Here is a 13,628-nt window from a genome sequence, read left to right as displayed (position 1 = left end):
CACTCCAGCCTGGGCGACAGAGTGAGACTGTCTCAAAAAATAAATAAATAAACAAATAAATAAATAATTACAACAGTATTACTTTCTAGGAATGCTTACTTATTTGGGAGAATGCTTTTTTTTAATAAAATGAAAAGTGAAAATTACAGAGTATACTAGTACTGTCTAATAGAAATGTAAATTACATCTATTCTAGTAGCCATATTAAAAATGTAAATAGAACCAGTTAAAATTAATTTTAATAATATATCTTAAATTGATATCAGAAGTATTAAACATTATTAATGTCTAAATTATTGAGATATTTTTCTTTTTTATGTACTATCTTTGAAATACAGTGTATGTTGTACATACTTACAGGAACACTCAATTCATACTAGCCACATTTCAAGGACTCAGTGAGTGCAAGTGGCTAATGTCTACTAGATTGAACAGTGCAGCTTTATACAGTGTATCTGGAATATTTTCTTAAAATATATACATGGAAAAGATATATTGACCATCAGAAAGATTATCCCTGGATGGTGGGATGAAATACACTTTTTACCCCTTTTTTTATGCAGTTCTGTATCCTCGACATTTTTTCCCAGGAGCTTTAAAAATATATTCAGAAAAGAAGGTTTTAACCAACTGTCTAGAAATGTCCACATTATAAATAAGACAACTTGTCATACCAATTCTCCATTCCTATAGGTGGCTAAATAACTTAAATTCATAATCCACTTCATACTCCTTTACTTGTGGTATTGAGACACAGATAAGTAAGTAAGCAAGCAGAGACTTCACCTCGGTGTGAGAGAGAGACAAAATGGAGAATAAGCAGTGACACTACAAAGGATTCTATGTAGAAAATCTTTGGCAATAGCTACGAATATTGGTGATAGTAGTTTGATTAAACTGTTCGTAGAGCATATAGTGTTTTATTACTGAATCAGGATCTGCTTTTCTTTAAAAATAAATTCAGAAAATCTGGTTGCTTCTGAAAAGTGTGGGAAGATCAGATGAGAGTAATTCTATATGCCAATAATAGAGGCTTGGATTTTAGTGTGCCTGATCTGAGGTGGCCTGCAGATCACTCATTTGTCCCACGTTTCTTATTTCTCTTCATAAAACCCACATCTTACATTTTTTTCTCATTCATTCGATTAAGATATATTACATTTCAATCTTACTAGTTCAGGAGACCAAAACCATCTAAGTCATATGCAAATTCAATCACTTTTTTGATTCTAGTTCCTGTTTTAAAGTTGAGCAGTAACAAAGAGGAAACTTTTAATTTTACCTTATTCTCTGTAAAAATTAAGATAATACCTGCTTTACAGCTGATGATTTTGATTCAAGTTCCTGTTAGCATCTCCAAGGTGTGTTAGTTTTTGTCCTTAAACCGAAAATATTTCTGTTCCTGTTACATTCGAGACATTTATGAATGATTTCTTATAAAGATGCTTTTAGCAAAGAACAGTCTTCTAATGAAAGAAAGCAGAGTTCTCAATATCATGTTGAGAAACTGACCCTTGTGTCAAAATGATATTTAGTCGTTCAACTCTGAAGCACCTCAGCATTGTTTGTTATTGTCAATTTTGTTATCATCTTATGTTGTCTAACTATCTTACAATTTGTAGCTTAAGAAAAAATTAGTATGGAAAAATAGTTTGTTTATATTGTAACATGCATGAGAAATATACTAAGGTTTCCAAAGAAAAAACGTGAAAGCCTGACTTCTTTCCCCCATTCATGGTAATCCTTTTGACCACCAAGTTACTGCATAAAATACTTCATTGATTAGCATGTTTGTGACTTTAGGTAATCTTACCACCTACATCTTAAAATATTTTTGATCTGTGTTCAAAAGGTTTTTTTTTTTTTTGTATTAAAGAATATTTTGAATATCTCTGTGATGACATTGTCATCTCCATCCTATGACATAGAATATCTTGACCTCTTTCTGTAATCAAGAACAAAATATATTGAAATTGTCCTACTGGTTGCCAGAAATACATATTGGCATATGGGCCACTTAATACATATTGGGCCACTTAAAGCAGTGGTTTTTACTGGAGGTATGCATAAGAATCACCTGGAGAGCTTTTATTGAAATAAATTCAAACTCCTGGGTAGCATGGTGAGACCTTGTCTCTACAAATAATTTTTTTTTAATTAGCCCAGCATGGTGGTGCACCCCTGTGGTCCTAGCTACTTGATAGCCTGAGGTGGGAGGATCACTTGAGCCCATTAGGTCCTGTGATCACACCATTGCACTCCAGCCTGGGAGACAGAGGGAGACCCTGTCTCTTAACAAACTTAGTAACCTCACTTGGTGAAACTGTTATGTTTTAACAAATGTTTTCTGAACATCTATTAAGTATGGGTCACTATACTAGTTACTGCAGGGGAATTTAAAGATGATTGCTATCCAGCCCATGGACTGAAGAAGGGTATGTTCCTGTAGAGTGTGCAATAAAATTCCAGGAACAAAATACCAGGTAGAGCATGGATGTTTCCTGAGAGAGTTATAGTGTGATGCTGGATTTCAGGAAACGATAAGTTCACATCTGTGTTGAAGTATCCCAGATGTGTTCATGATAAAGTATGATATGTGATTTATCTGAAAGGAGTGTAGGACTCAAAAAAGGGCAGATATTGTGGATGAAAAGTTCTGCTTTGGCAGTGTGGTTCTGAGTAGGTTATAATGTATTAGAGGGAATTCAGGAGAAATGCAGACATAGAAAAGTAGGTCAAGATCATATGGTAGAAGGCCTGTAATGACACACTGGGGATTATGTATTGAATCCCATTGAAATTTTGGAATCTTTGAGAAACTTTTTGACTCTGAATCAGGCACATTTTGGCATGGCCAAAGGTGTGGGAAAATATCTGTAGAATGAATTGGCATCAGACAGATACAGAAGGGCAAGGACTAGTTGGACGGTTATGGAGGTCATTAGGAGAGTAATGAAAACCTATATTAGGTTGGTAGCAAAGGTAAGAGAAAGAATAACAAAACCATTGTTATGAATGCCATCTAAAGTACACTTTGAATATGCATAGAGCTCTTCCGTCTACAAAGTACTTTTTTTACATACTTTTCCATATGATCCTTGCAAAAATCCTGATAGGCATACGTAACTTATGGTCGTTCTGCTTTTGTTGATAAATGAATTGAAGTTCAGTTTCTTGCCCAAGTTTACCTATATGACGGCTTCAAAATGTGGAGCCTTCAGATTTCACATTTATGAGTTTTCATTTTTCAACATCACGTGAAGCTTGGGTAGTAGGGACAGTGTTAAAGGGATAACATCTATGGGTTTATAACAGCAACATTATTTTAATTGAAGTCTGATGTAAAACACAATTCTCAAAGTCTAAATGTAGTTGACAAGGAAATACATATAGTATTATTGATGGGAATAGGAGAGTAAGGCATTGCTAACTTGTCAGTTTGGGGATATAGAGGTAGATATAATGGACTTAGATTCTGAATGGGTGCATTTAAAATTCTAATATTAGCCTTTCTTTAGTTCTGATGAGGAGAATACCAACTATAAACCTAACAGACAGTTATAATCCAGACAATACTGGAATTCGTGATTACCTCATGCTAGAGGAATTGAAATATTTCAGATTACACCAACCTGAATCTATTGTGCTTTCTTATGTAAGGTTTAGTTCATGCTTCCTAACAGACACAGATGTTTCCAAGACCTCTCTGTGTTTTACTCTGGTTCCCTTTATCTGAAAACTGGATATTTCTTCTGATATTCAGAAGTCCAGAATCTTTTCTTGAAAGCACAAATTCTTAACCTTTAGCACTTGATGCTGATTATAATAGATACAACCTGAGATAATTAAAACCAAACAAAAATATGTTTAGCTATTTATTCATGTTATAGTCAAATCATGCCTGGAAAAGAAAATTTTATAGTTATTTATCTGGCAGAAACAACGAGATGTAGCATACTGTCACTGCCAATAAAAATTCAGCTTTGATAAATACTCAGATATATTTCAGTGTTGCTTTTACTTATTTGTAATTTTTTTGACTGAATGACTGACACACACTTCTCCAGTATACTGGAGATACTTTATGTATCTCCTAATGTACCCTAAATATTACTTTATGGCCTGAAGTTTGATTTTCTGCTCCCTAAATCAAGAATTTTGTCTTTGCTTTTAAAATTTAGTCTCTGGAGTTCAACTGTGACATTCTTGGTTCCAGCCTGCTTGTGCACATAGTTTTAGATACTCATACTTTTTAATTTGTATGAACGTATGAGAGAAGTAAAATAAAGGCGTCAAGTCATTCTATTTAAAATATATAGGTAATTGTATATTTCAGTGATCTAAGTAATTGCCTCAATTATCCACATAATTACAAAGGGAAGCTATACTTTTTCTGTGGCATATACAATCTTTTAAAATATTTTGGATAATTTTTGCATTATAGATTTAACCAGAAAATATAGTCTACAGTAAGATTTATGCTACTAAAAATTAGAGCATTTTAATATAAAGCAAACACCACATAAAATCTTTGGTATTTCACCGACTTTGACATCGTCAAAGAAATTTAAGAGACTAACCCATTCTCTTCTACTTTATTAAATGTATTTCATGTGCATATTTAATGGTTGTAATATCATTATTTGGCATTAAAATTCAGGAAGAGGAAATACTCAGTAAATGCTTTCTGACTAATAAATAAGGTCATAAAAGGATTTACTCTTTTTGGTATCATAATTCTATGATTAATATTTATTATATAAATGTTCTTTAAGAATATCAAATAAATGTGAGGTTTCAAATTTTCAGTTAAATTGTGTATTTAGTTAAGTACAAATGAAATAGTATTGTATATACTATGCTATGGAGTGTTTTAGAATTATTTAGACAACTGTTTCCTTCAGAAACCAAATTTTCTAAATTTCTATATTGATGCACACATGAAATAAAATATTATAAACATGAAAAAATGTTTATGGATCATGCTACTTATATTGCTGGTTTTTCTTGTATTATACTATGATTACAACTCTAGGATAGACATGCAAACTTGTTAACTTACAATTTTTGAGTTTACATTGTATTGTATGTAGAACAAAATAAACATAGCAAACAAGAAAAGAAATTTCTGATGTGGAAGAATCAGAACCAAAGGAAGAATGCTTCCTATGGTTTATGTTTTAAAATGAATTCACAGTGGGATTTTTGTTTAAATCTATAGAAAAATATCCTTCTATTTAAGTCTTCACACATTGACAGTGCCTCTTTTAAGTCATTATCATCTAAACATATCTCTAGTGTTATGTTTCCTAAAAGTATAGAATAAGATATTACATATGTAGAAAGAGTCTACCATATTGTAGAGTCTCCCTTATCTTATCATATCTACTTTAGAGCACAAACTCATTCTGAATATATCATAGTAGAGACTAAACGAATCAAGCCATTGGAATACATGTGTTAAAATGTAAATTTTAATCTCTAAAATTAATTTCAGCATATATTGAGATTAGGGCTACATTTTTATTTTCTAAGATAATACTTTTCTTCAAAGAAACCAAAATAAAATTTTGGTATTCCCTAATTAATTATATCAACTTTAAAAAAGTGAATAGGAAAATGCATTTTATGGTTTTGAGGGGGTGAAAAAATGTATTACAAAGCCTACTAAGTGACCCAAAGTCAGTAGAACCCAAAGGTAGAACCAACATGCAGACATTATTTTTGCAGGATGGCAAGGACATTTCTTTCATTTTCATAGAATATTCAAAGATTTTTATAATGTGTTTTAGGAACAACTTACCTGCTATGCATATTTAAAAGAAGAGTTTCCACACACAGATATTATACCATCCAAGCAGCAGCTCACACAGCTTTTTAAATTCTTAGATTTAATATCTCTGGGGAGCTCAGTAATTCTGAAACTTTACTTCATAGTTTTCGGGAGCCTCACTTGGTTAAAAAAGTATATAACGTGTGCAGACTTCTAACAAAAAGTCTTTTTTGAGGTGAACTATACTATTTCCATATTCTAATGCTTTGAGAATATTTATATTGTTAAAACCATTTTCAGAAAGTAATACTCTTCAAAAACCATATAAGGAATTATTGAAGCCTCACAAAATCTAGGAAGTTTGTTTCAGCACTTTGGGAGGCCGAGGTGGGTGGATCACGAGGTCAGGAGATCGAGACCATCCTGGCTAACACGGTGAAACCCCATCTCTACTAAAAATACAAAAAAAAAAAAAAAAATTTAGCTGGGCGTGATGGTGGGCGCCTGTAGTCCCAGCTACTCGGGAGGCTGAGGCAGGAGAATGGCGTGAACCCGGGCGGCGGAGCTTGCAGTGAGCCAAGATCGCGCCACTGCACTCCAGCCTGGGTGACAAAGCGAGACTCCGTCTCAAAAAAAAAAAAAAAAAAAAAAAAAAAATTTTTTTAAGAAAGTAGTTTTAGGCTGGGCGTGGCAGCTCATGCCTGTAATCCAAGCACTTTAGGAAGCCAAGGCGGGTAATCTCTTGAGCCCAGGAATTTGACACCATCTTGGTCAACATGGCAAAACCCCGTCTCTACAAAAAGACAATTAGCTGGGTGTGGTGGTATGCACTGTGGTTCCAGATAGTTGGGAGGCTAACGTGGGAGGATCCCTTGAATTGGAGAGTTGGAGGCTGCACTGAACCAAGATCACCCCACTGCACTCCAGTGTGGGCAACAGTGAGACTCTTGTCTCAAAAAAAAAAAAAAAAAAAAAAATTTAATTAATTTTGAGAGGTGAAAAGAGTAATGATGTAAGAATCCAAAGAGAACTTTATAAATACCGAATGGTAATAAGTAGTTATTACTTTTACGTTAATATTAAAATATGTACACAATCCCCCACTGGCTGAAAATTCTTTCAAATCAGAAAGGTCTGAGTTGCCAAATAAAATCTATGTCAAGGATTACAGTACACTGTCACCTCTAAATTCAAAATTTCACTGAAGTGGTGGGATGATCTTTTAAAATTTCATAATGTACCTTTTTTGACTAAGAAGCCCTTGTCTACACAGCACAAAATAAAATTTGTGAGTTACTTGATTTATTTGAGGCAAATATTCTAGGCAAATTTGATGGGAGCTGGGATAAGTGCTTTTGGGACTTGAATTATCTAAATTGTCTCTACGTATTGATTGACTGAAAACGACAAAAGCAACAATTTACACAACTTTGTACTGGGTAGACGTATATTTTTGGGATTTGTAAGACTATTAAATCTAAAACCCTGACATTATCAAAGGATGTTTTCCAACATGCATTTCCCCCGCATAGGTTTGAAAGAATTTCAATAGTAAATTTACTTTAATCTCCTCCTGTTTGTGACTTACCCTTTGCAGTTGATCCTTGTTGTCCTTTTTGGAGTCCCTCAGTCTGTCAGGAAGATAATGAACACTATGTAGACTGGTGGCCAGAGAAAGCATGGAAACTGGTAGCCGGCTCCACAAGCAAGAATGGCGGGGGAGCTAGAACACTTGCGATGCCTTTTGGCAACTCTGGTACAACTCTGGGAAGTGGTGTCCCGAAATACAGAGAGGAGAGGATACTCCAGAGGCAAAGAAGGGACTGTTTGCCATTGAAAAGACCCTACCCTTGGGTAGCAGTGGAGTCTAGAGTGCAACTTGCCAACTTTTGCTACTTCAGGCTGGGGGTTTTGTGTTGTATACGTGTGTTCAGGAGAGAGAAAGAGAATGAGTATGTGTTAGTCCTGGCAGATTTTTTTTTTCTTTGTGCTTTCTTATCAAGATACGAACTTTGGTTCAAAACGTTATGGACTTCCCTGTTCCAGGCTTAATCTCTGTGAAAACGTGAGAGAAATTGAGATGAAATTATTATCTTTAAATGACGTATGGTGGTAGTGATGGCTGACAGAGAAAAAACATTTTTTGAACTACTGTGCTATATAGTTAAAGTAAAATTTTTTGAACTGCAAATTTAATTTGTCTTGTCTACTTATGACTGAAGTATATGTGTATATTATTTGTTCTTTTTTTTTTTTTTTTTTTTTTTTGAGACGGAGTCTCTCTCTGTCGCCCAGGCTGGAGTGCAGTGGCGCCATCTCGGCTCACTGCAAGCTCCGCCTCCCGGGTTCACGCCATTCTCCTGCCTCAGCCTCCGAGTAGCTGGGACTACAGGCGCCCACCACCTCGCCCGGCTAGGGTTTTGTATTTTTAGTAGAGACGGGGTTTCACCGTGTTAGCCAGGATGATCTCGATCTCCTGACCTCGTGATCCGCCCGTCTCGGCCTCCCAAAGTGCTGGGATTACAGGCTTGAGCCACCACGCCCGGCCGTATATTTTATATTTGTTCTTGAATAAAGTATCTGTTACTAGTATGTGGGAAAGTAAGTGATCACCTTTAATTGCATTTATTTAGCCATAGACCAATGACATAAAAAGAAAAAGATACAAGAATACAGATTTAGTAGCACAGTTTTTTTTTAACTTCAGTCTTTGTTCAGCATTGAATATGTCATCATTTTATAATAATGCTGCTTTTTTGTTTTGCTTATAATAATAATTATTGTTACTATTATTAATTACCGTTACTCTGAAAAAATTACAACTTACTGGCTTATAGTTTAAACTTTTGAAACAGGGTACTGAGTCACACAGACTTCCTTTTCTAGAGATTAACGTTCAAGCTAAAAACTGAATTCAATCACATACAAAGTATGTGAGCGACATAAATATTTTAAAATCCATGAAACTGGACAAGATTTTAACCTTAGACATGATCACAGTAAAGTTTCTAATTAATATCTTAGATGCTGAAAAGTTTGTCAAACACTATGCCTACAACAAAAGCAAAGAAAGCAAAATCACGGAGAGCTAATATGTTGTTATCTGGCCTATGAAGATGGCTTTTTGTGGTGATAGTAAGAAAGCACAAGTCTCATGGTGCATTTTACTTGTAATCATGGAATTAAAGGCTTGGTTCCAGTCACCTCTGAAAAACTCTGCTGCCCTCTGCCCACAAATACAGGTTGAAACAGTAAAAATGTCTGCAACCCATGCATTTAATTAGGATCATCGTAACTACATTTCAGTCAAAGGGGTATTTTATTTTCGTGACTGCTCCATTTTCAAACTCACTATTTTCAAAAATCTTGATATGTGTTCCAGTACTTGAACAGAATTGCAAGACAGGGAAACATGGGAAATCACTGCTCTGAAGTATAAATGAGAGACAAAAACTAAGGGTGATGTTCCCATGAGAAAGATCATGCCAATTTTGTTCCAAAATCCCTTTAGCATCCAAATTAGAGAAGTTGTCTTTCATATACAATTTGTGTACAAATCCTCATTTGAGATATCCTTTGATACATACCTGAAACATGTCACACTGTGATGTACTCCAAAGGGGAGACATGCCTTGTGAATTAAGCATACCTGCGTGAGAACAGCACAAGCCACATGCGTGTGTAACTCCAAAATATTATGATACAACACTCATCTGTTCATAATCCTATTACTTCTTTACAAATTAATTTGATTAAAACTTCTTTATTGAAAAAAATGTGTGTCTGAAGTTATTGTCTTCATAATTAGATTGTATTCTAGAAGTGACTTTTTGATAAGTTAAATACCTTTCATAGAAAGAATCAAATGAATTCTCTGGGTTGATGTTTGAAATAGAAAGTAGGCATTACCTCCAATTTTGAGGTGAAGACTTAAGGACCCAGAGGTTGACTGACTAACTCAATACAACATGGTGGTAGAGAAAGGGATGAGATGGATTAGGTATGTATTTGCCATTGATCCATATTATATGCAAAACTAGATAAATGTCAGGAAAATACGCATTATCTATTGAAGAGTGGCCTTCAGGAAAATCTTCAGATGTGCCAAAAAAGGCAATGTTCTCTTTTTTTCATACCTTTGTTGTAATTATATGGGGGCATTTTCATGGAAAATCATAGTTGTCTGCATTACTCTCAGAGTTGTTTTAAGGAGATAGAGAAGGTTAATATGTTTAATATGATTGGCACTTGTGCCATTCTTTTGGGCTGAATATAATTGATGTGAGGCAAATTTGTTAATATCACTGGCAAGGTAAAATCACGGCATGACTGTGCTATTGCCCTAAGTGTGTTTGCAAAACTCAGCTGCACCCATTGTGTAGCAGGTACGGAGGGGGATGCTGGGAATCCTGAGATGAAGTTAATACCTTTCTTGCCTTCAAAACATAGGTGAAGAGAGGAAGCACATGAATAGATGGGTTTAATACAATATAGGAACTGTGATGAGAGATACTGGTTGTTTGCTTGTTTTATGTTTTTGAGAGCAAAAAAGAATGAAGCAGAAAAGGCTTCTTGATGGATATCATAGCTGAGCTGTACAGTAAAAGATAAGTGATATAGGGGAGTAATACCCCAAAAGTAGAGGAGGATGGATAAGTTTGTAGACTGCCCTACAGGTTTCAGGTATAAATGTGACTATGCATAATACCGTTTTCCCACTGTTTGGGAATACCGTATTCCCAAAAAATACAAGCATAGAAATGATCCTAATGAACAGATTTTATTCAACAGTTTAATCACGTTACTCAAGGACTAAGAGCCAAATTACTAGCTATAGTAGTAATCAGTTTCCTCAAAATACCTCTTTAATTCATTCCCTCAGACTTTAAATAACATATACATGTAATAAAATGTATGGAAAAATATAGAGATGTAAACAGACACCAGCCAGATAAATGGCACTGGAGTAAACTGTATTTTGTAAATGCAGTCAGAGAGCTTGGGACTTATCACATAGAATAATTATTTTAGTTGTGATTACATTAACAGGAAATAGCAAAACAGTATTATTGAATCACAAGGAAATTACTGGTTGTGATTTATTATCAAAGTATTTTTCATCATGTTTCTCTGTTTGTTATACTGCTTTAGCTCCTACAATCTGTATCTTCTTCTAACATACTACATTTCACCATTGCACTGAATGCCAGCATTTTGCACTTATTTCTCAGCAGTGTGCGTTCAACTTAGCACTGGCCATTAAATTAACTCAAAGGAGTAGGATATGAGTCTGCTCTAAACCACTGAATGTTTAGCATGTTTTTTGTAGTTGCACAGGTCAACCTCAGTTGATAAAAGCTTTTTAGTGAGAACTAATACATGTTTACTCAATCCTTACCCCTCCTCCCCTAAACTGAGAAGGCACCTGAGAACATAGTGATGATTACTTAAAGTGAAGAAATTCTGAATTAACATGTTGTTATTGATAAAATATTTATTAACTATTATTGTAGAAAAAAAGTAGAGTGACTGTTATACATGTTAATATGTTATACCTTTTTAAAATAGCATCCTATTACACTATGGCCATAGGAAAGTTTGAAGATTTTTAAATCATTATATTTAAAAAATATATATCCATAGATATGGACAATAATAAATTTATTAGTGTAGTCTCTAACTTTCATCCTAATTAATCATTTGAATAACAGGTGATTTAATGGTTTTGAGATATGAGTTATTAAAACTAGTATACCTGTTTGAAATGTTAATATTAGTGGAATAAATTGAACATTTGGATATTAATAAAATATAATTGTCCAGTATACATAATTTTGGATTAGTGAAGAATGTAGTTATGTGTTAGTCTTTTTAAATATTTTGTAAATTATTAAGTTATATTCATAATAATATCGAGCATTTTTAATGATTAAATCTTTCTAAAACCTTTAAAATACAATTGACAAATATATGAAAGCTTATGTACCTTTTTCCTTTAATTTTAGTCATGATTTCATTGGAGAATTTACAACAAGCTATAGGGAACTTTCTAGAGGGCAGTCACAATTCAACGTATATGAGGTAAGAGCCATTTTATTTTACCATTGTTTTTCTCTAGAATAAATAAGTCTATGCTTTGAAAGTATGGATTCTGCAAAGCGTAACTGCCAAAGGTTAACTAAGTATCAATGTATGTAAGAATTTTTGAAGTTGTTGAGCAGACATTTTTAGATTCAATAATAATACTTCTTCAAGTCACATTTAAATGTTTTTGTTTTTTAATTGTTGTGTATAAAGCATTTTACTTTAAAAAATATAGATATGAGTTTATTGTTTCTTAAGCTTCAGCCTTTATGTTTTGCCTTTTTATCAACCTCCTCTTCCATCCCTTCCTAATAAAGAAGAAGATTAGGCGTTTTAGTTGTCAGTGTGGCATTATAAAATGAGCTGTGGTCTGCATATATATCTGAGCACCTTCACTACCGTTTAGGTGGAGACTGAAGGGAATGACAAGGTAATATGCAGGCATTAAAGAAATTCAGGTTGTTAAAGCAGAGACATTGTAGTTATTTCTGCCTGAAACCACTGTGCCAGTTAATCACCAAATATATGTTGAGCATATAGTATGTTCCAGCACTGTTGTTCCTTGAGCTATGGTATCTGTACATTTCCTATAACTTTAAAATTTAATATAGGTGGATACCAAAGGAGAATATCTCAGTATTTAATCAACAGTGGTAATACTTCCCTGCCAGGTTGATGCTAAAATTGGCCTCTGTTAAGTAGAGAGTGGAGAAATCTCCTTCTACCACTTTATTCCAGCCTTCATTTATTCATTCCTGAAACAATTTTATTAAGTAGTTTCTACATTTTATGTTCTATGTTTGGCGCTGGGGATACAGAGGTGAGTATAAATTTCAGTGTCTAATGGGAGAGGCAGATATAAAATATGTTTTGTATAGATTGATATGTGCTCTATATAGTAGTATACTTAGTGCTCTATGAGATTATTACAGAGGGGCCAAACTCAGCTCTCAAAAAAATTTCTTAGTCAGAGACAAAGATAAAGTAATACATTAGTCTATCTGAGTCTTCCAAGGAAATGATATTTAGGCTCTAAACAGGAAATAAGTCATGTAAGACAGCTCGTAATTATGTAAATACCTATTTTGTCTGCCTAACATCAAGGCTGAGGAAGAACACACATGCACACTAGTTCTCCTTGTACTTAGCCATCTTCTGCTGCTGGTCAGCATATAATACTCCAGCAATTAACCACTTTTAGTTTCTCTAGCTTTTATAGCATTTTCTCATCATTGGTTTCAGTCAGTCCCCAGACTCTCTTGTCCAATAAAGCTTGCTAAATGACAAGACTGGTGCCACATCTCATGAGATGACAAAGAAGCTTAATAATGTTTATGTGTTCTTAAATATCCTGTAAGGCCATGACTTCAAATATAAATGTTTTTTTATTATACATATTTTCAAAAGAAGACATCAGTCTGAAGAAAATCTAGGAGACCATTATGAATTATGTACAAGTAATTTTAGGAGTTCAGTGGACAATCTTTGGTCCAATACGTTACAAACTTTATTATCTATACTTGTGCAAGGGATTCAGGTTTATCAAGTAACCAAAAAATTTTTCAGCCATTAGTTCTTCAAATAATTATTTCTGCCACTTTCTCTTTCTCCTCTCTCTTTTTGGTACTACCATTCTACTTACCTTGTTATGCTTAATGGTGTCGCATGGCTCTCTTGGCCTCTGTTTTTTTCTTTTTTGTTGTTTTGGTTTTTTTCCTTTTTTTTTTTTTTGTTTTAGAAACAAAATCTCAATTGACATATCTGCAAAATT

The 13,628-nt window shown here is 34.1% G+C and overlaps 1 protein-coding gene across 7 annotated transcripts in view; it reads left to right on the top strand.

Annotated features, from left to right (window-relative positions):
* The window catches only part of CPNE8 (copine 8), a 236,390-nt gene that overhangs the window by 145,133 nt on the left and 77,629 nt on the right, over positions 1 to 13,628 (top strand). For all 7 annotated transcript variants that reach the window (XM_021922180.2, XM_021922179.2, XM_031650418.1 and 4 more), the window contains one exon: positions 11,779 to 11,854. In XM_021922180.2, coding sequence (XP_021777872.1) covers positions 11,779 to 11,854 — 76 coding nt within the window. The remainder of the gene's footprint in view (positions 1 to 11,778; positions 11,855 to 13,628) is intronic.

The sequence above is a fragment of the Papio anubis genome, chromosome 9 (genome assembly GCF_008728515.1).
Source record: "Papio anubis isolate 15944 chromosome 9, Panubis1.0, whole genome shotgun sequence".
Taxonomy (NCBI): Eukaryota; Metazoa; Chordata; class Mammalia; order Primates; family Cercopithecidae; genus Papio; species Papio anubis.
This window is presented reverse-complemented; position numbering and strand designations above follow the sequence as displayed.